General features: G+C 43.5%; 3 protein-coding genes across 5 annotated transcripts; 2 read left to right on the top strand and 1 right to left on the bottom strand.

The window, feature by feature from the left end:
- Positions 1 to 92: 92 nt before the first annotated feature.
- On the top strand, positions 93 to 7,001 carry entpd4 (ectonucleoside triphosphate diphosphohydrolase 4). Of its 2 annotated transcripts, none has more exons than XM_084694920.1 (13): positions 93 to 254; positions 690 to 807; positions 1,207 to 1,404; positions 1,538 to 1,743; positions 2,000 to 2,150; positions 2,302 to 2,405; positions 2,721 to 2,780; positions 2,916 to 3,049; positions 3,685 to 3,851; positions 4,180 to 4,504; positions 4,638 to 4,723; positions 5,034 to 5,195; positions 5,505 to 7,001. In XM_084694920.1, exons 2-13 carry the CDS (start codon positions 800 to 802, stop codon positions 5,737 to 5,739), a joined length of 1,836 nt encoding a protein of 611 aa, XP_084551046.1. In that variant the 5' UTR covers positions 93 to 254; positions 690 to 799; the 3' UTR covers positions 5,740 to 7,001. The 2 variants fall into 2 exon arrangements, with proteins under 2 accessions (XP_084551046.1, XP_084551045.1); XM_084694919.1 differs by having other exon boundaries at positions 2,916 to 3,073.
- A 2,876-nt stretch (positions 7,002 to 9,877) lies between these two features.
- Positions 9,878 to 17,609, top strand: slc25a37 (solute carrier family 25 member 37). Of its 2 annotated transcripts, none has more exons than XM_084695021.1 (4): positions 9,878 to 10,157; positions 13,500 to 13,728; positions 13,874 to 13,930; positions 14,080 to 17,609. In XM_084695021.1, the coding sequence occupies exons 1-4, from the start codon at positions 9,963 to 9,965 to the stop codon at positions 14,607 to 14,609; spliced, it is 1,011 nt and encodes a 336-aa protein (XP_084551147.1). In that variant the 5' UTR covers positions 9,878 to 9,962; the 3' UTR covers positions 14,610 to 17,609. The 2 variants fall into 2 exon arrangements, with proteins under 2 accessions (XP_084551147.1, XP_084551148.1); XM_084695022.1 differs by lacking the exon at positions 9,878 to 10,157 and adding an exon at positions 10,917 to 11,242.
- Positions 17,610 to 22,218: 4,609 nt separating this feature from the next.
- Positions 22,219 to 22,939, bottom strand: nkx3-1 (NK3 homeobox 1). Its single transcript, XM_084695044.1, has 2 exons — positions 22,753 to 22,939; positions 22,219 to 22,616 (listed from the first exon to the last, which is right to left on the bottom strand). Exons 1-2 carry the CDS (start codon positions 22,937 to 22,939, stop codon positions 22,219 to 22,221), a joined length of 585 nt encoding a protein of 194 aa, XP_084551170.1.
- Positions 22,940 to 25,012: the final 2,073 nt, after the last annotated feature.

Below are 25,012 nucleotides of genomic sequence, written 5' to 3'. Positions count from 1 at the left end.
GGCTATCTTGGCCGACCAGAATAAACAGGAAAGCACAAACGTCCAAATAAAGCGTACCCAAAAGTCTTCACTTACAAAATTGACGCTTGCGCGGTAACCGATTTAGCTCGTGGCAGCAGTAGCCGTAGGGGTTGCTTAGCTAGCGGTTAAACTAGTTAAGCAAGCCTAGCCTTCCCAGTCTTTCTTGCCATTAATGGTTAGCTACCAAATGACATATTGATGTGAAGAAAGGCTTTTGAAAATCCGATGCAATGGTAAGTGATTTATTATAGCAATTAGCTACACTACCTTGCTAAATGGTCGTCACCGTCAGCTGATAAGGTAGCTGGCTAGCTACTCTAGTAGTGGTATGCTTACTAGCTAGGCGCAGCTGGCTAAATTTCCCAACTTGGCTGTACAGCACCGTAACATGTACGTGGCAGTTTAGGTTAGTAGATAGCGAGGTTAACACTTGGATCTACATAGCTGGCTGCTCTGTGTACTCTTGGCTGGCACTACATTAGCTAGCTTGTCAACTTGGTTGTACACCGTGTTTTAAGAAACGTCAGAAAACCATATACAGCAGAAGCTAGTGAACAACACAGTAATATGCAGCCAATGTCAATCTAACCAGTTAACGTATTATTATCTACGTAGCTAGCAGCTACTAACATTACGTTAACCTCTATGTATGCAAATATTATGAACAGAGGAAGAAACTTAGGCAATGGTGTCTCGAAGCCAACACCTCCAGTCTCCCCTATCCTGATTGTCATTCATCTAACTACCGTCTGATCGAAGATTGAGAACAATCCACACCATGGGAAGGTATGCTTGACATTGGATTCTTCCAAGCTTTGGGTTGTCCTATTGCCTGTTGGTGCTTAATGTTGTGGTTGTCTAAAAGCAATTGGTAGGACCATCTATCTTGAAGCCTGGCAACCCAGTTACTGGACAGCTACAGTCCTGTAGGTTTTTACTCCAACTCAAATTTAGCCCATCTGATTCTAATTTCAGATGGCTGATAATCTGAATCAGGTTATGTAGTTAAAACAGTGGTCGCAGTGAAAAGCAACTGGACTCCAGTAACACGACTGTGTATCCCTGAACAAGTTGAATAATTGATAGAACAGCTATCCTTATTGAGGGTTTTAAATGACCTAAGCACCATTAACATTTAGAGGTAATCATGGAGCATTCATTTGAATTCTAATTCTCTCCTGGCAGGATCAGTTTCTCGTGCCTTTTCCCTGCATCGTGGCACTTCAGCCTGTCCCCACAGGTTCTCCCTCGTTTCCTGCTGCCATCGTTCCGTCAGCTGATCTTTATCTGCCTCCTGGTTGGCCTACTGGGCCTGCTCTACGTCGTCCTGGTAACAGGAAAGGGCCAGGACAGCTGGATAAAAAAGGACAGCCACTTCCACAGGTATCTGCCAACAGCATGTCTCTCTGGATCAGTTAGGTGTTGTTCGTTTCGTTTTGGATCACGCTGGCGGTGAAGAAAGTATCTGTCTGTCTTGATGAAGACAAAGTTTTTGTTTTGTTTGTTTACTCGCAAGGCATTTGGCGAGGGTCACTGACGTGGAAGCAACTGACACCAGCAATCCCAACCTGAACTATGGTCTGGTAGTGGACTGCGGCAGCAGTGGTTCCAGGGTGTTTGTGTACTGCTGGCCCCGGCACAACGGGAACCCACACGACCTGCTGGACATCAGGCAGATGAGAGACCAGCACCGCAAGCCGGTGGTCATGAAGATCAAGCCAGGTTAGTCATAGTGGAGATGGCTCCAGCTCATTGGGAGAGCCTTGGACCGCAGATCAGAGTGTGTCACTTTGGATAAAAGTGTTTGCTAAATGAATATGTTACATGAATGCAGATGGGTGACTGCGCATTAAAGGGTTTACGACAGAAACGGGCGTCCTTCCCACTGTGTCACACGAGACGGTCGTGTTCATAACTAGTTTGACATTCCCAAGATCAAGCTCTGATTCCATGTCTCCTTTGGGCTTCCTGTTTCCAGGGATCTCTGAGCTTGCCTCGTCACCGGAGAAGGCCAGTGATTACATCTACCCCTTGTTGAGCTTTGCAGCCCTGCACATCCCCAAGAACAAGCACCAGGAGACTCCTCTCTACATCCTCTGCACAGCTGGCATGAGGGTGTTGCCTGATAGGTAGAGATTGCTTCAGTATTCAAAAACAGATAAGGAAATAACATGCCATTTACATGACAGCTATCCAGTTCTGCGCTTGTTTTCTACGTGGCGAGAAGGGATCTGTAAATACTGACGGTGTGACATTTATATTGTGCTCTGTGCTTCTCAGTCAGCAGGAGGCTCTCCTGGAGGACCTGAGGACTGACATCCCCGTTCGCTTCAACTTCCTCTTCTCTGATTCCCACGTGGAGGTCATCTCTGGGAAACAGGAAGGTTAGATTACCGTCATTCTACGTTACATTTAGTCATTTAGCAGACGCTCTTATCCAGAGTGACTTATAGTAAGTACAGGGACATTCCCCCCCCGAGGCAAGTAGGATGCCTTCCCCAAGGACAACGTCATTTGGCACAGCCGGGAATCGAACCAGCAACCTTCCGATTACTAGCCCGATTCCTTAACCACTCAGCCACCTGACTCCCGTTCTCTGAGTCAATGCTGTCGCGTGTCATGGATGTGTGTCAGAGCAGCTGTGAAAGGCAAGCTGGGGAGGAAGGTGTTATCAATAATCCACTCTTTGTGTTTGGTAGGCGTGTACGCCTGGATCGGCATTAACTTCGTCCTCGGACGGTTCAATCACCTTGGTAACGGTAAGTATATAAAGTGACACCCCTTAACTCACACACTTCAATTGTATTCTGTGAGTTGGTTCTAATGTTTTCGCTCATGCCTTTTGAGGGGATTCACGTTGAACCTGTTTCTCTCCCCTCCTCCGTGTGCCCTAGCTGACAGGGAAGCCACGGTGGAGGTGCAGATCCCAGGGGCCGACCACCAGGAGGCGCTGGTGAGGAAGAGGACCGCAGGGGTGCTGGACATGGGCGGCGTCTCCACGCAGATTGCATACGAAGTGCCCAAAACTGTAAGCTTTGCTTCTCCACAACAGGTTATTATCCACAATTTCCCTTTTTTTGTATTGTCTTTGGTTTTGTCACTCACCTCGTTTCTTGTGCCCCCCCCCCCCCCCCCTTTCCTCCTCTTTATCATTTCCTGGTTAACCCTGTATACGCCATGTTATTGCTCCTGGCGAGGAAGTGCTCTTTTGGACTGTTGGAAGCCTTCGGTCAAGATAAGCCTGTTGCATGGCCGAATAGCAGAGTTTGGACTTGAGCGTTAAGATCATTAGTGTGGCAAAAGACCCATGACCTTATGAATCGTACCATAAAACCTTCTATCCCTCCCCCACCTTTTTTATTTACCCGTTTCAATATCCATTCATACTTTTCCGATTTTAAGAGTCTATTTGTATATTCCCATCTTCTTTGTTGTTTTCACTTTAAATCAGACACAGTGATCTCAGTTTAGTCCAAAATGAATCGAACAAGCTTACAATGTTACCTTGTGGTCGCACGTGCTCAGACGCTTCTCCTTCAACATTCAACACGACATGCATGTTACTAATTAGACGTGAGTGTGTCAGTGACACCGTGCCAGATGTAAGTGGATCGGTGTTCTGGGACGCTTGCCATTTAGTTGCTGACTTCCTATGCCTCGCAGGAGGAAGTGGCCAAGAACTTGCTGGCGGAATTCAACCTGGGCTGTGACGCTCATCGCACCGAGCACGTTTACCGCGTGTACGTGTCCACGTTCCTGGGCTTCGGGGGCAACGCCGCTCGACAACGATACGAAGAGAACCTGTTTAGGAACACGATCGCTCGGAATAAGTAAGAACCCACCGCACAGTCCAGGTGTAGGGCATGGTCCATTCCAATCAGCGTTAGCTGAGTTGGAGGTGAAGAGTGTATGATACAAGTGGAACTGTTTCGATGCACTGCTGTGACATAGCAGTTTCCCCGTAAGGGAGGAAGAAAGTCATCATTCATCCGTCCCAATGTCTCCATGATACTCAGAAATCAGAATCAAAAAGGGTTTTATTTGCCATGAAAGTTTGCACAGACTTTGGCAGGAAGCTGCATACATTAAACATATAGGAATCCTAAAACTGAAATATGTGGTCTAACTATACAATACGTCTTGTTGTTTTGGGTCCAGGCTCCTGGACCAGCATGTCGGTGACACGGCGGAGTCCCCTCTCTTGGACCCGTGTCTGCCCACAGACCTGCAGGACGAGGTGGGCCCGGGTGATCGCAGGCTCCACCTGAGGGGAACCGGGGACTTCGACCAGTGCAGACGGCTTCTCCAGCCCTTCCTCAACCACACCAACCAGACTCACTCCTCCCTCAGCGGAGTCTACCAGCCGCCCATCGACTACTCCAACAGCCAGTTCTACGGCTTCTCCGAGTTCTACTACTGCACCGAAGATGTGCTGCGCATGGGCGGGGACTACAACTCCTCCAAGTACAGCAGCGCGGCCAAGGTTAGACACACCGCACCACCACCACCTTCTCTGTGGGAAAACGCATCTGACGAAGGGGTTGGCAGGACATTTGCTGTTTGGAGATCACCATAGGAGGGGTTTTTTTCCCCCCCCCATTGTGCTTGCTCTGCAGAGTTACTGTGCCACCCAGTGGAGGACTCTGAAGGAGAGATTTGACGCCGGCTTGTATGCTTCTCATGCTGATATGCACAGGCTCAAGTATGTCTCACCAGTGGAACATCTTAGAACGTGTCTGGTCTCCCAGAAAGTAAAAGTTGCCGACAGCATACAATTGAATATATATTTTATTTAATATACAGTATAAGCACCCAATATTATTTACATGAATATTGTCTTAAATACATTTGTTGTATTCTGTATTTGTGTGGCAGTTGAAAAGTGCAATGTGCAATTTTTGCTTGACTTTAAATGTTTGTTGTGCCCAAGAGGTTTGCACAATACACTACTGCTTTTGAGTAAATACGGAAGAGCGATCATTTGATTGAGTCCATGTTTTGCTTGTGTGCAGGTACCAGTGTTTTAAATCGGCCTGGATGTATGAGGTGTTTCACTCTGGTTTCTCCTTCCCTGCGGATTATAAAAACCTCAAAACGGCTCTCTTGGTCTACGACAAAGAGGTGCAATGGACTTTAGGAGCCATTCTTTACAGGACCCGCTTCCTGCCTCTGAGGTAACATAAGGATACACATACAGAATGGAAAGTCCATACCCTGTCAGAGATTTTTCACATTATTGTGATTTTAGATGTGTGTTTGTTTTTGTCAGTGGAAAAGAGCATTATTTCTATCATTTGTTTAGTAAATATTTCAATATAATTCTTTTTTTTTTTTTTTTTTTGTGCTTATTATTTTTACTTGTGTCTAAGATTTTTTTTGCAGTATCGTATTTCTATTTTATAACATCCTCTGACGGGTCATGATTAAATCATGTGAGGCTCCCTAGCTCTATCACTCACTGCTGAGCTGTTCTGGTCACACAGGGATATGCAGCAGGAGAGTCTTAAAGGAGTGCACTCTCACTGGCGACACAGCTTCTCCTTCGTCAACAACCACTTCCTGTTCTTGGCCTGCTTCCTAGTGGTTCTCCTGTCCATCCTGCTCTACTTGCTCCGCCTACGTCGCATCCACCGGCGCACGGCCCAGCGCTGCAGCTCTTCCCCTGTCCAATGGCTGGAGGAGGGATTGGTCTCCCCCTCACTCCCCATCACCCTATAGGCTCCTTCACTTGTCACTCAAACAAACTGTTCTCCTTGCCCCACCCACCTCAGTCCATCTGTGTACACCTTCATCATAAGGCCTTGTTTATTTGTGTGTATATCCTGAAAATGGCTACCTTCTTGGTTGGGAGCCTAGGGAACTATGAGAAGCAATGTTGAGATTCAGGCAACGCTAATGTAAAACATGTTGCATGTTGAATTTGTAGCCTTGGATTGTCTTCGGTTATTTTTTCTTCTCAGTTTATTTATTTTTGTTGATATGAAAGAATTCTGCCTTTTTCTATTATGAGAAATGTGAATGAGGTACAGAGAGACTGTTCTTGCCTGATGTTTTAGTGTTCCTTGTGTCTGGATTATACATAGTTAAAATGGCAGCTGCCTTCTCATTCCCACTTATAAGTAATGTCATAGACAAAGTTACTGGACAACATCTGGCCAGGTAACATAAATAATACTATAAATACTGTAGATTTCATGACACATTTTCATGTTATTTTATGTATGCCTTTTTGGATGTGTGATTGATGAGTGTTTCTGTATTGGGATAAGTCAAGTTTTAGACCCGAATGATCTCATACTTGGTTTGCTCGGCACAACGTATTTTTATATATTTTGTGATTCTTTCTACTATTGTTTATGAACTTATGAAAAACGGACCTAGCTCTTGGGAAATTACGGAAAACATTTCTTTAGTGAATGAGTTTAAAAGGAATGGACTGAAGACACTGGGAAGTGTAACTACCATCCCTACCAGTCCAGTGCTGTTAAATTATTTACAGGTAATTTCCACGGGTTAAACGATGGGGTCCGAGTTCAGCGTAGGTCGTCTCTCCCAGATCTTTCATGCTTCCTGTCCTTGATTGGTTGCTGAACAGGTTTAGCTTGACTCCATGCGAGCTACAGCAGTGCAATATTTATTCATGTCTTATCACTGTGGAGCGGTCATGGGGCTCCAAGCCACAACAGCTGATTCTCCTGAGCCATGAGGCTCCGGCTGTGGGGTGAAGCCTGGTCAGCAGGCTCGGTCAGTGGGGTCCTGCGATGGTGTGTCGGTAACGATTCAGTTAGAAACTCCTTCAGATGTATTCCCAAACGCACTGCGCTTCATTTTCAGAAGCTGGGAAGTCACTGCTGATCTGTGGGGTAGTTACTGAAAGCACAGTCACTATATTTATATTCAAGTAGGTGAATTACTGTTTGCACAGACCCTTTGTCAAATCATCCCATTGCTGTTGGAAAAATAAAAAGAATCCAAAAATGTTTTTTGCCATTGGTTGAGTTATTCAGATTAAGTGTAAATGATGTGCTTTCCCAAATTCATCCTTCAGCTTGAATAATTTCCTCTTCAGAGGTGAGACTACTTTTTGCATGGAGTATGTCTCTTGTAGAAACAGCCAATCAAGAACATATAGATCATGTGATCATGATCTTGCACTTTAACTGTTGTGTATAATGTCCCTTAGTCCTTTGCTTCAATTGAACATGATTGATTTGAGTGTTGAGTGAAGGGCTTGTCATGATAACATAAGGACTGCAGAAGCATACAGACATGCAGCACCAGAGTTCACAGCTCCCCAGCAGGACAGGAACAACAGAGCTGTAACCCCAAATGTCAGTCCAACTCACTAAGCTGCAGACAGCCACTAATAGCCAGGTCAGCCAACCACATGTCACATAGGAGGCTGCGTTATTGGAGCCAGCCTGTCTCTGAGTGTCTGGGTGGCCAGGTTGGACACACACTGAAGGAGTTTGTTTTCTGTCCACTCTCGGATGGGTTACGTTTCAGGTCTCCTACTGACAAAAGAGGGATGAACTAACAGTGGAGGTAAGCTGTGAAGATGTGTTTAGAAATAGACTGAACTGGTACTGGGAAAATAATATATAAAATATTTATACATATATATTTTTTTTAAGGATAATATCATGGATTTTCTGTGAATGTTTGACTTGTTACATATTTTGTAGGAAAAGCGACTGTTGAATTTCTCAATGTGTGAGTGTAACATACTGGATCCAAATTATTAGTAATCATATGGTCATATTGGTTTTCTTTTTCAGTGTGATATTCAAAGTCAAGATACCAGTCAATGGAGGTGACAGAATATAATTTGGCGGATGCATCTGACATTATTTCACATTGCAAGATGCATACTGTGTCTTAGCAACCAGCTCACTGAGGACACACTCTAAAAACTGAACAACTCTCACAATAAATTATGTATCTCCTGCACAAGCAGCGGCTGTTAAAAAGCAACCACTGCAGTTATTTATAGGTGTTCCCTGTTTACCTCATTTGGCATGCACTGATCGTATTGTATATAGTCAGACTGTAAACCTTTCGACTATAAACTGTAGAATACAATTATTTCTAGACACATATGTTATTTACATTTAGTCATTTCTTATCCAGAGCGACTTACAGTAAGTACAAGGACATTCCCCCCGAGGCAAGTAGGGTGAAATGCCTTGCCCAAGGACACAACGTAATTTGCGCAACCGGGAATCAAACCGGCAACCTTCTGATTAATAGTCCGATTCCCTAACCGCTCAGCCATCTGACCCCACTGCTATGTAAACAATAGGTTTGTGCTGAGTCACTGTCCCTATGCATAGGTCAAGCCTCGTGCCCATTGAGAATGATACAGCAGTCAGTTAAGTATTCACATCCGGGGGTGGGATGTTTATGTTAGTGGTGTTTCCACCAGGGGTGAAGCCAGATCCATTGGGAAAGTTATAAACTATGAATCAGTTAAATAAGTTCTAGTTCTTTCCACAGAAAAACATGTTTATTGATTGTGATGGCAAAATAACTGGCATTAGATTGGCACCCATGGAGAACAATTTAATCTTCAGGTGAAATTCAAACTTCTGGTATGCAACAAGAGTAGGGGGAGACAAACAGATAGCAGATAATACATTATTGACAGATGTAAAGTAGGAAATGAAACAATGGCTTAGCAGAAAAACATTCTGCAGCATGATTTGTTTCTTTTGGCCCACTGGAATGAACCTCTAAGAAACTAAAGTGCAAGATACTTTTTGTGTCATTGTTGTTTTATAATCAAACCTTTCTGTAAATAAAACCAAATGTCAGTACTTCTGCAATTTGTGAAGTATTGATCCAAGTATTGATGACTTGTTGCACAATGCTGACTTGTTAACATTTTGTGAAGGGGTTTAAATAACCCAACAAATTAGCACAATGTGAAAACTAAAGGATTGTACCCACTTTAGGCTAGTTCATAAGACTACTGTTCACATGACTAGCTATGGGGGAGAGTATGTGTAAGTCAGGAGAACAAAGCAGGATTGATCAGTCTATCAGGGCATAAGAAACCAAGAAATTCAGTACCCTTACTTGAGACCGTAGCAACCTGATGCTTATGAAGAAAACGATATTTTCACAACCATCCAAGGTAATAGGGAGACAGAATTTCCACACTCCGTTTACATCATGTGTGCGACACTTGATACGTTTAGACTTACGATGTAGTCCTAAATTAAAATGACACAAACCCAGAGTTAGATTTCATGATTACTGTAGTAATTTAAATAGGCCTACACTAGATCTACATTATGTAATGATAGTAAATGATGCAGATGTATTTTACATGATCAGATTTTGCTATAGTGAAACAATATGAACGACCAAAAGAGTCAAACTATTTCCAAGAAGGGTGGGGAATATTGCCTTCTTGTTTCTTTTTGCATAATTTAGCTCTATCCTTTTGAACAGATGTTGTTAGACAAGCGTACCACACCCTACTAATCTTTCATTAGTTCGCCCAATGACAGCTGGCCCGATGGATCCAATTAAAAGTTATTATACTATGTAATTTTTCTGGTATCTACCAGTTTATTCACAAATGACTGACAGTGGCATTTCACCAGTCTCACTACTATTTAATCGAAAATCTATATAAGAAGACCATGTTAAAAGGAGACCCTTCAGTGAAATAAGTTACTGACGGAACTGTCAAACTGTCACTTTACAACAGTGCATACAGAGGGCCACTTTTCATTGGCCAACCACGACAATGAGTCCGCCTTATTTTCAGTTTTCTTGATTTTCATTGGCTAAACTCGAAAGCAGATATCGTTCGTGTTGCTGACGTCATCAAGGCGCTGGAACTCAGTGATAGTGATGTTGTGGTTGTCCATGCCGCCGAGGTCCCCGGTAGCTTACGTGTGAAAATCTATTTTAGACCAGTGTCCCCCCGCATGGAGTTGAGCGCGGACCCGGTGGTGGCAACGTTGGAGATGTCGGAGATTAAAAGTAAAGATACCGAGTCGTCGGAAGGCGACGGTGACTACGAGAGTTTGCCACCTCATGTCTCAATAACGACCCACATGACAGCAGGAGCCGTGGCAGGAATACTGGAGCACACGGTGATGTACCCTGTAGACTCTGTCAAGGTAAGCTTAGTGCACTACTCTGGCCAGCTAGCGCATCGTTAGCCTGATTCTCAAAATGCACAGCAATGTTTTTACAGCTTCCTCACCTCTTTCCGATTTAAGATTTTGTCCGATTCCATAGGCAGCAGAAATAAAAGCTTTATGCTAGCTAGCTAGTAAGTGCTGCTAGCAAACTTGAGTAGCCAGGGTCAGGGAAGAGCCGCCCTTGTTGGCTAGCAAGCTAACTGCACTGCCATGTACACGATCATGATAAGAGTAGCCCCAACGTTACGGACATTGGCAGCTTGAAATTGACATTCTGTGTTTGACAAATGCTTGAAAATGTCAACTTGTTCCAAAGCCACTCGACTGATGGCGGAGTCCTTTCGCCAGCTAGCTACTAATCAATCTACCGACATAAATCTTGCATCAAGTTAGCCAACGTTAGCTAATTACTTGGCTACTTGCTTAAATTGTCAGAATATTCAGATTTACTGTCGTTTGTTCAGTTAACTCTTACAGAGTATACGATTCTGCTCTGTCTTCTACTCAGATCATTCTGTCCCAGTCCAGCAAGTGAAGGTCACATTCTGGTCAGAGTATTGTTTGGCTTCAAAAGCTGCTAATATGGTGTTAAATCTGCAAGCATATACGTGTTTCTCATTGGATCCAAATAAGTCCATGAAATCCATTGGAGGTTCTGTGTGTCACTGTACACCCCATCCCCCTCCACCCCCCCCCCCCCCCCCCCCCCCCCCCCCCCCCCCCCGCAAAGAAAAACAAAACTATGCAGTATACTTTATGTAGTGACTTTGTAAACTTTGCCCCCTGCCATGTCCTCTGTGCTTACATATTTTTTCCGGCTTATTCCGATAGGTTGAGGTCCTGACACCAGTGTATTCGTACAGTTGCACAACATACATACACATTGTCCAAAATCTTAATCACTGTCCATTTATCCATGACAACGAGATGGTTTTGACATGCTCTCAAATAAGTCATTGTTTCTATTGAATAGGCTTACACAAGCTATTGTGGCCACTTCCTCTACTCTAGCTGCCAGGATCTGCCTGTTGGGCTGATAACTGTCCATCATGATACCAATGGTTCGACTGGTTCATTTTTCTTTACATACAGTCAAACAATGCACATATCGTGTTAATAGATAACCTGGAGACTTAATACCAACTTTGGAGAAGCCTAAAATAAATAATGAAACATTCTTGATGAGGCCAGATGCTGTTTTCCTTGCTGAAGAGAAACATGTACCACAGTGTAGCAAGAAGCCTTTCATAGAATTGTGGTATAGCTAACGAACAGAAGGCTTGTCACTGAGAATCATTTGATTTTCCTGTGGAAGTTAAAGACTTGTTTATTATTTGACAAACAATAAGCCATTCTGTGACTGCAACGCCAAGGCCTGTTTAGTTGCGGGGGGGCGGCGATGCAGGGAGTAGTCGAGAAGTGTAAAAAACGTTGGATAAAGGGGACGTAATCTTTATGGAACATACGACTCCTATTTGTGACTTTTGGAATCGGAGGTATGCAGAAGTAGTGTACTAGGGTGTGTAGACGTAAAGTTGCTGCTCCACCTTCACAGCTGATTAACAAACGGCCATGCAGCCTCTCCCAGTACTGCCTTCATATCATGCACCTAAGAAAACCTTCATCTGTCAAACACAAACTCACCCCAGACCAGCTGTATTCCTCTCCAGTCCAAACTGGCAGGGTGAACTGGAGTGGAGTTTCAAAAAAGGGGATTTCCAACCAAGATACCAACCACATTGTTGGTATTTCACAACCCAGGCAGAGTTGTTAACCATGAGTTGTGCACCAATGTGTGGTCTGGATTTTTAATATCTTGGAGAGTGTTTGGCCGCTTGGCGTGAGCATATTACACAACCATGCTTTTTTATTTGATCGCCGTATAGAATGTCAAGAAAATGTTTTTCATTCAGGGATTGCATTTCGTGTAAGTTTGCACAGAAACATTGCAACAGTATTTAAACCAGCCGTATCAGGTTATTGTTACATTTCCCGTTTCCTTGAGACTGCCGAGTATCCATCTTGAAGACCTGAGGCAGTGTAACGTCACGGGAGACTTCAATGTGATATAACCAGTTGTCCATTGTGTTAACCATATTGTGGCAACTGTATCTGTACAATTTGTATCTCCTGTAATATTTGTATTTTAAAATGTAAATTACGGAAACTTATATTTTATTTTATTGTGTATTTTATTTTAATTCTATTCCACTTACTATTGCTAGTTTATGTACCTTTAGCATAGTTAGACCACATATTTAAATGTAAGATTCCTATATGTTTATTGTATCCACCTACCTGCCAAAGCAAATTCCTTGTCTGTGCAAACTTTCATGGTCGAATAAATCCCTTTCTGATTCTGATTGTCCAATGCGTTCAGATAGATAGAGACAACATGAGCATTAGGTAATGAGTCATCCTCTCTGGCATCTCCTCCCAGTGTTTCCGTAACTCTGTCTGCACACCTGAGGATCTGGATCACCAATACTCAGGTGATAAACACCCTGCTCTTCTCCTTAGCGCTCATTACGCAGAGATAATCCCACGTTGTCAAGTGCATGGGGTTTATCTCTGGAAAAAATCTCTTAAGTAGTGCGTGCTTGGATAGGGCGATTTGATGGTGAAAGGTGAAAAATAGTCTGTTAATTAGAATAATCAGGTTCATGTTTTGTAACCGCACACGGATACTGGTCACATAATCACATGACGGCAAACAGATTTTTTAGGACAAACAGACGTGTCAGAGGTTAATAACTTTGATATGTCATTGTTGAAAAGAAGGAAGGAAACACAAGAAATATGTTGTGGAAGATAGACGTGGTCGGCCTTTTTAGTTACCCTACGCTTTGGGGCAAAATACAAACATTCTTTGTGCTGTCCAGATATCTTGGCTTAGAGGAGTAAAACAAAGATGTCATGCCCCCCCCCCCCCCCTCCCGCCCTGTGCTTGTGAGAGACACGCATCACTTAGAGGGGACTGGATGAGTGTTGTCTCACTGGTAGAGACCTACAGCAGAACTGTGGAAGACCGTGCTTCCACAGCCATTGGTCCATCCTGGCCAATCAGGGTCCGAGTTCTCTTTCTGCGTCTGCATCCGGCTTGCTCGTGCAGTCCTGGCCAGGCAGGTTACCACAGTGTTTTATCAACATCCAACCACAGACCTAAATCATAGCTCTGGGACGTTTTAATACTTGGAAGCAAGGCAACATTTAAATAAATAATCACGTTTTTTCCCATCTTTACCAAGGTCTGACCCTTGGGTACCTCAGACACTGCCCTGCTCATGTCTCCTAAGTGATTGTTTCCTGTTCCTCCAGACCAGAATGCAGAGCCTCCAACCGGACCCCAAGGCCCAGTACAGCAGTGTGTACGAGGCCCTGAGGAGGATCGTCCGGACGGAGGGCCTCCTCCGGCCCTTGAGGGGCCTCAACATCACCATGATGGGTGCCGGCCCTGCCCACGCCCTGTACTTCGCCTGCTACGAGAGGGTGAAACGCAAGCTGAGCGACGTCATCCAGAACGGAGGCAACAGCCACATAGCCAACGGTATAGTCACTTCCCCCCCCCCTCTGGGCTCTCGCTCAAAACACTTCTGTTTCCCTCTGTTGTTCGGCCTTGTGTCTTGAGGTTAGGGTTGTATTAGGTGTGTGTGTGTGTTCTAATGCTGGTCTCTGGTCTCTGTCTGCACCAGGGCTGGCTGGTAGCGTGGCAACAGTCCTGCACGACGCCATCATGAACCCTGCGGAAGGTAAGGCAGGCGGGAGGGAGAGGTGGAGGGTCGGCTCTCACTGTTAAATACAACCAGCCGTGGTTGACCAGAATATTCTGACGGTCTGTATGTTTGTGTCTGTCTGTCTGTCTCTGTGTGTGTGTCGTTGCTGCGTGCCCGCGACCCAGTGGTGAAGCAGAGGATGCAGATGTACAACTCTCCCTACCGGGGCCTTCTGGACTGCGTGCGGACGGTCCATCAGACCGAGGGCCTGGCCGCCTTCTACCGCAGCTACACCACCCAGCTGACCATGAACATCCCCTTCCAGGCGGTCCACTTCATGACCTACGAACTGATGCAGGAGCGCCTCAACCCCCACAGACAGTACCACCCCGGCAGCCACATCATCTCCGGGGCGGCGGCCGGGGCCGTGTCAGCAGCTGTCACCAACCCCCTGGACGTGTGCAAGACCCTGCTCAACACGCAGGAGAACGTGGTCCTCAACTCCATGCACATTAGCGGTCACCTGACCGGCATGGCCAACGCCTTCAGGACGGTGTATCGCCTGGGGGGCATGTCTGCCTTCTTCAAAGGGGTGCAGGCGAGGGTGATCTACCAGATGCCCTCCACAGCCATCGCGTGGTCGGTCTACGAGTTCTTTAAGTACTTTTTGACCAAGCAGCAGTTGGAGTACGAGGCTGGGTCTGGGCCAGCCTGAGGTGGGGTGAGTGTGGGTGGAGGACCCCCCCGCTCCCCCCACCCCTCCCCCCCCCCGGACTGGAGATAAAAATCCGCCAGTAGAATCAGATCAATGCAAAATGCCTCTGAAGAAAAGGCAGTGTGTTTCTGTGTGCTGTTGTATAATAATGTCAGTGTATTCTCTCAAAAGGGAAGCCACTGGGGTCCGTGGAAGTTTCCGGGGCATCGACAGAGCGTGTCCCTTGTGAAACTTACCTACCCAAGCAGCTCGGAGCAGAAGCAGAGGCTGTTACGTGAACAGGAAACGCACAAAGATCATCCATCTTTCTGGAAAAGCAAACAAGAGTAAAGGGCATCTTCAAACAACGACACTCCTTTTTTTTTTTTTTTTTTTTTTTTTTGCCAGAGCTCCTTACACGACATTCTCCTCGCTGTGTGTGTGAGATTGTGTTTGGCTTCATTTATATGTTTATACATCTGAAATGGAAGTGTTTTATTTATTTCAGTTGATTTCCTGGACTTGACATTTTATGGTTTTGGAAGAAACGCACAGTTGTTTGCTTGTTTTATTTCCTTGTATATTTATAAAGGACTGTTTGATTGAATTCCTTAGTTTCACTGCACAGTTACCACAGAACAATTGGGCTTTTAAAGTGCCTCTTAATTGTTGAAGGCTGCCTCTTCAACTAAGTTTGTTCCCTGGTAGAAAGGATTGGTATAGATCCTTATCACCCTTATCTCTGCTTTCAGAAGGGCTTCTTATTATATTTCAGTGTCTTTCTCATCTGATTCAACTAAATACATCATTTCCCTAAACAAAAGAATAGTAACCAACTGTGCTTGTGAGAACAAGATGTACCAAATAGAATCCTGTCATTTGTCTTAATAGAGAAAGGTTGGCAACTGATTCATATATTTTCTACAGCTGCTCTGTGCTTTCCCCTACCAAGGAACAGTTCCTGTGATACCTACTGTTTTGACTGCTTCGCAGTTCACACCCTGAAATATATAGCATATTCCCTGTGGACCAGTGCTTTTAGCCTAAATACAACTGAAGGTGTCTGATCTTTTGACCACAGGAAGTGATTTGTCTCGTTGTATTCCTGGATTCCTTTGCATATCAAAGGAATATAAGCCGCAACGGGTCCAACGTTAACCTTGTTTTAGCGAAGTATGATGCTCTTAAATCACGCACAATATTATTTAGTGTTAGCGTAAAGGATATAAATATCTTCGATGTTGCAGAGTAAAGGCAGCTTTTTATATATTTTTGCAAGTGATCGTTTCCTAGGGACTTCATTATGCAAGTGCACCAGACCTGTCTGAGGCTGCCTTGAAGCTTCTGTCCGATACATCTGTGATGTTGTTAAGAGAAAGATTTTAAATATGAATTTAGTTTGTTATATAGATGGTTTAAAGCTATGGAATATTTAACATGAAACTGGGCAAGTTTAGATTTATTCCTACTGGAGCAGCATTGTGTTCTCAGTGTTCCTGAGAGAACTTTGTGGCGTGAGTTTAGCTGGGTCAGTTAATCAGTGGAGTTGGCCAGTTTGTGACCATGGAAACCGTAATAACGGCAGGCCGAATCAGCTGGTTGGCAGACTGCGGTTCTCCTCTCCTCTGTCCCATTTCAGTCACAAACTTCCTGTTCTCTGCTTGCTCTCTCGTCCTCTCCCCTCTCCCTTGGTAGTCAGACATTCCTCCATAGCTGTAATCCACAAAGCCGCAAGATTTGTTTGTTTGCCTTTCATTAAATGCTTAGTTTTCTTGTCTTATTTTCTTCCGCCAGTGAAATACAGAGGTTTCTGTGATATTCACTCACGCACATGTATTCCTAGATACTGACCCAAAGATAGGCCTTCAGTCTCCTGCTTCTCCCTCAGAAAACCTCTAGTTTTGATGTTGAAAGGAAATTGTGACGCAAACTTTGAACTGAACTACTTACGTCTGTCTTTAATATCCGTTTAATTTTCAGGCCCTCATTCCATTTGTTCTCTACTGCCAAAATAGCTTTACCATTTTAGAGTTTCCTTTCTGCTTTAACTAAACTTGCCATTTAACTGTTTCTAGGCTCTGATGTATGAAATGTTACGGTGTTGCCTCAGCGCATTATGACGGGTAGGACACCTTCTGGATGTCTCCGTGGAGATGATTGGTTGTGGTAAGCTGTGTTTCAAGTGGGGCTGGTAGGTTACGACGCATTGATGCTGCAGTATTTATTATGGAGAAACAAGATTACACAGCGCTCCTCGTTTTATATTGCTTCCGTTTTTTTTTTTTTCGTTTTTTTTTTTCCCCCACCTCATTTTATAGACCCTATATGCAATAGATCATATCTGTCTGTCATGGCAGTGTCAATATGCAACATAATAATCACATTGGTAGCTCAGAGGTAGCCTTATTCTGTGGAGTCTTAAACCCTACACTGAAGGCCTTTCTGAATTGATTCAAACAAATACTCTCAAGGCCTCTTTGTATAAATCCCATAGGTCATTCAGGACTTTAAGGATCCCATCGCAATATTGTTTTAATGTTCGACCACTACTCATATTTCCAAGAAATATTGGCTTAGAATTGGGCTTTGATGGTCACTGGTTGAGCTACAATTAGGGACATCTGGTTCGTCATATTCATGAACCATTCAGAACAGGCTACGGGACAGTGTCTGATCCGTTTGTACATGCCCAGTAGTCTTCCCACTCCTCAATGCTGGTCTGGGGCGGAACGAGATGACTGTGTTAGTATGGGTGGTCAGAGTGTGCTTGTTTTGTTTTGTTAGTCAAGAATTAATAATTATACATTCCTTCCAGGGATGTTTGTCATGTAAATTTCCAGCTGCTTTGTACGCACAACGAAATGATGGTGAAACTGGGATGATTTGACATTATAGTGCCATCTACAGTACGAGAATGTTTAACATTTTGAATTAAGACCATGCAGATGTGAAATAATTGTGGTAGCTGCTACAGTATGTAACACTGGAGCCGAAATAAAATACAGATGATTAATGAAGGAACTCCTGTTTAATTTGAATGTAAAAGCCTCTAATGTCAGTTAATGCATTTTTTTTCACACGGATGAGAAGTTCCACTAATAAGATGTGGGATTTGCTTGGTACTGTTCTTCATTTTGCTTTTGTCATCTTTCCAGAGAGGATTGAAAGCAGGCTAACATGTTGCATCTCTTTACCAGCCTGTACTGACAGGTAGACAGATTTATACAGTGGTGACAGACACCTATCTACAAGGCTCATCACTTCAAATGAATCCACTCAGATGAATGGATGCTGTCATACAATTAGAGGACAATGCAAGTGCTGAAATTACTTCACATTTGCTGTCTGACTGCCATCATTCGCACCAGTAGGGGGCAATAATACAAAACCAAAGCCTCGAAGCATTGAGGGCCAACGGGAATATCAATCATGTCTCATTACCTAATGTAAGAGATGGCTGAAGACAAGTGTCATTATGTAATGTATATTAAAATATGTATCAAATTTGTATTTGACATGTATGCAGGTGTATGTATGCATTAAAAACATACCGTTTGATTAAACATAGTTATCAAACCCAACCGCCGCCATCCCGACAATGAGGACCTGTATGTCGATGAACGGCTAAGATATCGTACATGTCCCCAGCCACGTACACGCTGAGAGCCTCCTGGAGCTTTCTGTGTTTTGTTTTGCTCCCTGTGCTTGCTGTTTATCTGGATCGTACGATGAAAAGCCCCACTGCCCACACGCCACTGCTGCCGAAGGATCTCTGCGACTGTAAAAAACTGTCCCGTCACTGTGCTAGTCCTTAAGTCTGCAGGAGGGTTTCAAGGTATTCCGTCCTTTTGGGAAGATTTAGTCAGGCAGAGGAACAAACAAAAATATGTATTTATTTCTCTCTCTCTCTCTGTCTCTCTCTCTCTCTCTGTCTCTCTCTGTTTCTCTCTCTGTCTCTCTCTCTGTCTCTCTCTCTGTCTCTCTCTCTCTGTCTTTCTCTCTGTCTCTCTCTCTCTCTCTCTGTCTCTCTCTCTCTGTCTCTCTCTCTGTCTCTCTCTTTCTCTCTCTCTCTCTGGGTGGTTGTTGGTCTCACCCAATCTGCTCACATACACCACCTACGTACCAGTGCCTATCAATGCCACCCATCAGATGTGTCGGATGTGAGGGAGTATCAGTTGATGAAGAATAGGAGCCATGGTGCTGGTACCCTCAACATCAGGGATCCAGTTCCACACAGCTCTCCCTGGGAGTTTGAGTTTCCCTCGTACATGGATATGGGCTGTTTTAACCGGCCTTATCAGTTCCAGCAAATTTGTTAGCCAGTCAGGGCATATTGGAGCGCTGACAATGGTTGTCTTTGTCTGGTTGTCTGGTTAGGGCCCCCCTCCATTTAAACGTGTTTATATTCCAAAGCATGAGTGGCCGCTGTGAGGAGCAGCAAGATGGCTGCAATGCCACACTGCCAGCTGGATCTTAAGGACCAATCAGATCCCAAAGACCAGACAAGGAACAGAAAATAAAGAATGGGTGAATTACAGTTGAAACCGAAAGAAATTTGCATGGAGAAACAAACCTGGAGGTCTGTCGATGGCAATAATAAAGCAGATTTGTCAAGTGCAATGGTCTTTGTGTGTTGATTTCATTTACATTTTTTAGGTTAGCTGATGCTTTTGTACAAATAAACACAAATGCTGCAAATAAAAAGTATAGATAATCAGGGATTAGAAGTGCATAGTTCTTACTGTATTTTTGTCAGTTAAGAAATACAAAGCCATGGAAATACAGGAGAACTGTAAATTAAGTAAAAATAAAACCTTTCTTTGGGTGTGTTTTCTTTCATTTGGAGAACTGTAGAGTTTTGAAAAAGGCGACACCTTTTTTTTTATCCTAGCCCCTTATAATGCTTCACAATAGTGAAATTCTTGTAGCTAATGTACCGGTAATGTTAAATACTATTCATGGCTACCCCTATCTGAAAGTTTGGAAAAGCCAGTTTGGCTGGATGGTGTGTAGAGACACACTCAAAGACACTCCCTCCATCTGACACTCAGGGGAGATAATGAGGAGGAGGAAGTGGTTTCACTTGGCGGCGTTTGTGAATCAACGTACCGTGTCCCTCTTAGCTTGTGGAAGTGCAGACATCACAAAGCCAAGTGGGGTAATAATAGTTCTAACCTTCAGCGGTGCCCGTCATCAACCTCTTTTTTTATCTGATGGGCATGTCTGTACACCTTGTTGCCTTAGACACACTGAGCGATACTGTCAGATGTTGTAATGCCGTCAAAACAGATGCTATCTCGACTGTCTTGTCTTATTAGTTGTTTTCACTGCGTATATTTTGAAAGCTCAGCTCAGTGCACCAGTGTACAGCAGGGGTAAAGTGACTCTTTTGTTGCACCCAAGCAATGGATAACACGTTAACATAACACAGGTGCAGGATCTTGACTCAACTATGCATGTGTCTTGTTGATCGACAAGGGAGTGTTCTAAGAACTGTATACATGCATGTCCCAGGCCCCAAAGAATGACATCTTAAAGATCCAGTACCTGTCAAAACATTTCTGTAAAGCAATGCTTACAATAACTATTTTTGGTGGCGGTGGGTGCAAACAAATGGACAACAACTCACAATCAAGAGAGCAGTACATGAAGTTTATCCAAACGCTTTGTTTACTGTTTCACCCGTCCAATAGACACTGTGTTAGTAATTTAAATAGATTACTTGTTGATACTGAACACATATGGCACATTCTGTGACAAGGAAAGGATATCTCAGAGATATCCATCAAGTCCAGTTGATACAGGGAGTCACCAGCTGTATTGTGACACTGTCAACTTGAGAAACCTTCCAAGGTCATTGAGTCATCAGACAGAGGAAGGTTGCTGTGGTAACAGCTCTGACCCCCAGGATGCAGATTAACTATCTGATCAGGATCAGGCCTCTGCTCACAGGGATGTATAACTGTAAACACACCCTTCCTAAAACTGCACAGCCACTAACTCAGCTAATCTGCAATGTGTGGAAGGGACTGGTCTTGTTTCTCTTATTCGTGGCTTTAAAAAAAGAAGGTCTTCAAAAAGACAAAAATAAATGTATTCCTTTCATTTTTGTCCGCTGGCAAGCGGTGGATTCCATCCATGTGTTTTCTTATTGGGGGCACTCTATATTGTCATGGTTCATTATGGCAACATTGAACAGGAATAAAGTATTCCTATTCCCAAGGAACCATAGATCTTGGAAAACAGGATCTCAGCACTGCAGCTGTTATGCAAACAACTCCTAAACCCTTTAGTTGGGTGCAAGCACCTGCCAGATTAAACATGGATAATATCAATTGGCCCATACTTCTCTTTAGAAGCATGCAACTGGACCAAGTGCATTCCACATCTACCACTGAGGTCAATGGGGTGGCAATCCACTCATCTCGTTAACCATATCCTGGCTGTCCCAATGCTTATCTCATCATGAAAACAGTGTCAACTGACAGATTGCAATTATAAAGCAGCATGACATTTGAGCAAAGAGATCACAATGCATTCTGCATGCTCCACCACATGCTAAATGTGCAGGCAGAAGTACCTTCTTCTGAATCCCAGATAAGCAATCAGAAATCTTTCAGACAGAAAGATACACCAGTCAATCTAGTGCCCTGTCTATCCAAAACTTTTACAATAACAAATCAAAAAGGAATGACTGAATTCCTTTAAATGGTATGTTTACGGCTCTGCATCCAATGTGACCCCAGCAGTTTGTTGGAGGAGATATTTAAGAATTTCTCTTTGCTGTGCGGTACACAGTTTCCCTCTCCACTTCACCTAGCTTTAGTGGTGGGTCATACTCACAGCATGGCTTTCAGTAGAGGGCACCGAAAGCCATGCTTGTGAGTATGATTCATGATGTCACCATAAAGAAACTGTGAACCACCTGCAGGGCAAACTAAAAACATCTTGATTTTGAATAGAGTCTCACTTTAAATAGATGATAGGGGCTCTTTTATCAGTTGGAGAAGTCATGCATCGTTGTTTAGAGTGGGCCCTCATGTTTTTTTTTAAAGATGCCTGTCTAGTTCTTATCTTCTTGTGTAATTTGCCATTTTATCAGTTTAACTTCAGTAAAGCCATGGTTTTGAATGGAGTTGCACTGAAGTTTCACTTCACTTCAATAGTTGTCTTACAGCAAAGCATATGACAAATGTTTTTTGTTTTTTTTACCAAAACTTGTATTAAATAATTTTCACATTATTTATTTTATTATATTATGAGTCTACAATAAGCATCGAACATGAAATAATAGTTTCTGTAAATATCCTCAATATGTTTTATATGGAGACACGTGATAGAATTGATTAACAAAAAGCACATCTGATTCCAACAAGCTCTTAACATCTTATTAAATTCGATAGCAGTCAAATTTGTTTTGGGCATGCAGCAGGAATGCATAGTCCTCATTCTGTTTTGCTATTTATAATTAAAACTACTGTCTACACACAATAACAAAAATCGACAAAACACATTATGGAAAAATACATTTAGCCTTGTGGAGACGTTATATGATGCTCTCAAAAGTTGTGAAACGAAGTTACATAATTAGTAGCCCACATACAGGCCTGCGCATTGTTTTCTGGTTTTCTCACCAAACCATGGGTCTCCAGACACCTCCAAAGTCACACAAATACGGTCGATATTGGTAGGATTTGTAGAACGTGTCAAAAAGTGATGCTCTGACACAATCGTCCTCTAAACCAAGTCCTTCTGATTTCCTTGTGTCTTTATGTAACTCCGTGGCTTGTTTCCTTTTAGTCTTGTATCTTCTGTTCTGAAACCAGATTTTTACCTGGGTTTCAGTTAGTCTTAAAGTGTTGGCCAGGTGAGATCTTTCGGGAGCGGACAAATACTTCTGGTGATTGAATTTCTTTTCCAATTCAAGAACTTGCAGATGCGTAAAAGCAGCGCGAGAACGTTTCTGCTTCCCCAATGATGTAAAACCTCTCGCTGCTTCGGAGTCGTCGAAAGGTCTGTCACTAGATTCTGAAAAAGAAATATGCCGTTACCCTTAATTTCTAAGTAGGCTACAAAATGAAATCAGTGTAGTAATAAAACATTTCAGATAAGTCTGAATAAACAGTAAGCAATGTAGGCTGTTAATTGAATAAAAGATGCTCACCTTTTTGTGCTACAAATTCGCTGTCCTGCAAGTTAAAGCGATCTGAAACCTCGCCAGACCGTGCATCAATCCACAGCGCGCACCCATCCGGAGACTGATTTGAAGCACACCTGGTGTTACATTGTGATTTTTCCTTGATTGACAATATGTCTTCGATAAAAAACGAAGTCAGAGGCTTAATAGACATTTTTGCCTCAAATAATCCACGATTTGGATGACAGTTTACAAACTTGGCGCAAACCAAGAATGTCGCCTCTCAACAGAGTTTCTTCTTTGGGACAGTAGGCTTTTGATCAGTGACGACGGAATTTATACCCGCGAGTTCTGACTGTACTGTCAACCTCTGTGGCAGAAGCACTGGGGCGGTCCTTACACGTCACGGCAGCCTACCTCCAGACATGCCATCCTCTGTTTTGATTTAGTTAGATGTCTGTTTGCCAGATGTTCTATTTATAATCTATCAAGCAGATTGTATTATGTATGGCCTCTTCAGAATGACTAATTGAGGGACATTCTTTCAGCAGTCTTATTCATACTTCAGGACGCGCGTATGATAAATACATGTTTTTATTTTATTTTGGTGAACTGAAAATTAACTGCTTACAAATCTCAAAATGGTTTCAAACTATGTTGATTGCCTAATTCAACATCTAATGAATATTCATTCGGCTATTGGAATCATGAGATTGTGCTGAATGGGTGCAACAGGATATTCAGATTGAGCCCTGGCCTGTGTTTCAGTCCCTTAACCCCCAAGGGCAGGGGAGTGACCTCAGTGTCTACGCCTGCAGGGGGTGGCCAAGGAGGGGTCTGGGTGGGTGGCCAAGCCTGATGGAGGGCCTAATGTGTTCAACACATTTACACCGGCTCCTAAACTGACACATACATTGTTCGGCGCCTGTTTGTTTGTTGTGCTCCATGCTTCTGCCTGACCTCCTCCCAGGAATGGGGTTTTCACAGGGACACCAGCCCTCGCAGAACCCAGTCTCTGTTTGCAATAACATGAATCTGAGATGACAAACACATCTCCTGTCTCCTGGATGCCCCCTACCATATCTACTACCCCCATCCACTGCCCTCAATGCTTTCCTTTTTATAATCAGGGAGACCAGTGCCTGCCCCCTATCCTCCAATACGGCAAAGTAAACATGGCTTCTGTAGTTCTACTCTCGTCATGTGTGCTGGTGCTCGGAACACATGAACTCAGAATTTCATCTTGATCACTTGTTGCTTGCTTGTAAAACCTCATCTTAGTTTTGTAGCTTAATGTGGTTCTGCTTGATTCCCTTCCCCAGGTCCTACTGAGTGTAGCTCTGAATCAACAGTCCTCATACAAGAGACCACAGTACACCTTTGTAAAGCTTCTTTCCTGTTTTATGTTTTTCTGATGCCTATCTTAATTGTCAAAGCCCAAACTCTGTTTATCAAGCGTGCAGTATCATCCGCTTTGTCATCCCCAGCATCATCCAAGCTGTGTGATTAGCATCGCTCATGTCATGTGGACACTATTCTGTCTCACTTGGAAACCCCTATGCCAAACGATATATCACCAAAGGTAACAGATATTTTGGTTGCTTATGTAGCTACTCTTCTTGACTGGGCCTAGACCAGATGTTGGCTTGTTAGAATCTGACCCTTCAACCCAGGAAGTCGTTTATCTTCCACCATGGATAATCCAAGAAACTGTTGTTTTGTTTGTACCATGTCAAGATGCCTGACTGAACTATCAATCATTGTTTTGTTTTCCATTCAGGACTGCAGCCATTTTCTTGATTGAAATGAAAGTGTAGAGCCAAGAAAACTTTGTGTGGGCAATGGCATATTGAACACCATTATCGATGTAGATGAATTGAGAAAGATTAGTGTGGGCAAGTCTTTTACCTTTTATTGTTGCTACAACAGTGCTATATGGTGGACGTGGTTAGGATGAAAGTTCTAATTGCTGTTGCAGTGAAGCCCTTTAGAAAGCATTTTCTTAAATTCTGTTTATAGTGAATGCAGAATGTATAAGGGGACAAGGGGAGTCAGGTGGGACGAGGGGAGTCAGGTGGCTGAGCGGTTAGGGAATAGGGCTAGTAATCCAAAGGTTGCTGGTTCAATTCTTGGAAAAATGAAGTTGTGTCCTTGGGCAAGGCACTTCACCCTACTTGCCTCGGGGGGAATGTCCCTGTACTTACTGTAAGTCGCTCTGGATAAGAGTGTCTGCTAAAATGTAACAAAAAACAAACTACCTATGTATCAGGATTCCTTGAGTGTCAGG

The sequence above is a fragment of the Hypomesus nipponensis genome, chromosome 28, assembly GCF_054491055.1.
Source record: "Hypomesus nipponensis isolate SF chromosome 28, ASM5449105v1, whole genome shotgun sequence".
Classification (NCBI taxonomy): domain Eukaryota; kingdom Metazoa; phylum Chordata; class Actinopteri; order Osmeriformes; family Osmeridae; genus Hypomesus; species Hypomesus nipponensis.
The sequence above is the reverse complement of the archived record's forward strand: the minus strand, read 5'-3'. Positions and strand labels throughout refer to the sequence as shown.

Excerpts from the sequence above, each read along its gene's own strand:
- slc25a37 (XM_084695021.1), top strand. The coding sequence starts at position 9,963 with ATGGAGTTGAGCGCGGACCCGGTGGTGGCAACGTTGGAGATGTCGGAG. Across the intron at positions 13,729-13,873 it reads CAACAGCCACATAGCCAACG|GGCTGGCTGGTAGCGTGGCA; the intron begins GTATAGTCACTT and ends TGTCTGCACCAG. Across the intron at positions 13,931-14,079 it reads CATCATGAACCCTGCGGAAG|TGGTGAAGCAGAGGATGCAG; the intron begins GTAAGGCAGGCG and ends CCCGCGACCCAG.
- entpd4 (XM_084694919.1), top strand. Across the intron at positions 3,074-3,684 it reads GCTTTGCTTCTCCACAACAG|GAGGAAGTGGCCAAGAACTT; the intron begins GTTATTATCCAC and ends TATGCCTCGCAG. Across the intron at positions 4,724-5,033 it reads GCTGATATGCACAGGCTCAA|GTACCAGTGTTTTAAATCGG; the intron begins GTATGTCTCACC and ends GCTTGTGTGCAG.
- nkx3-1 (XM_084695044.1), bottom strand. The coding sequence starts at position 22,939 with ATGTCTATTAAGCCTCTGACTTCGTTTTTTATCGAAGACATATTGTCA. Across the intron at positions 22,617-22,752 it reads CGAATTTGTAGCACAAAAAG|AATCTAGTGACAGACCTTTC; the intron begins GTGAGCATCTTT and ends TTTCTTTTTCAG.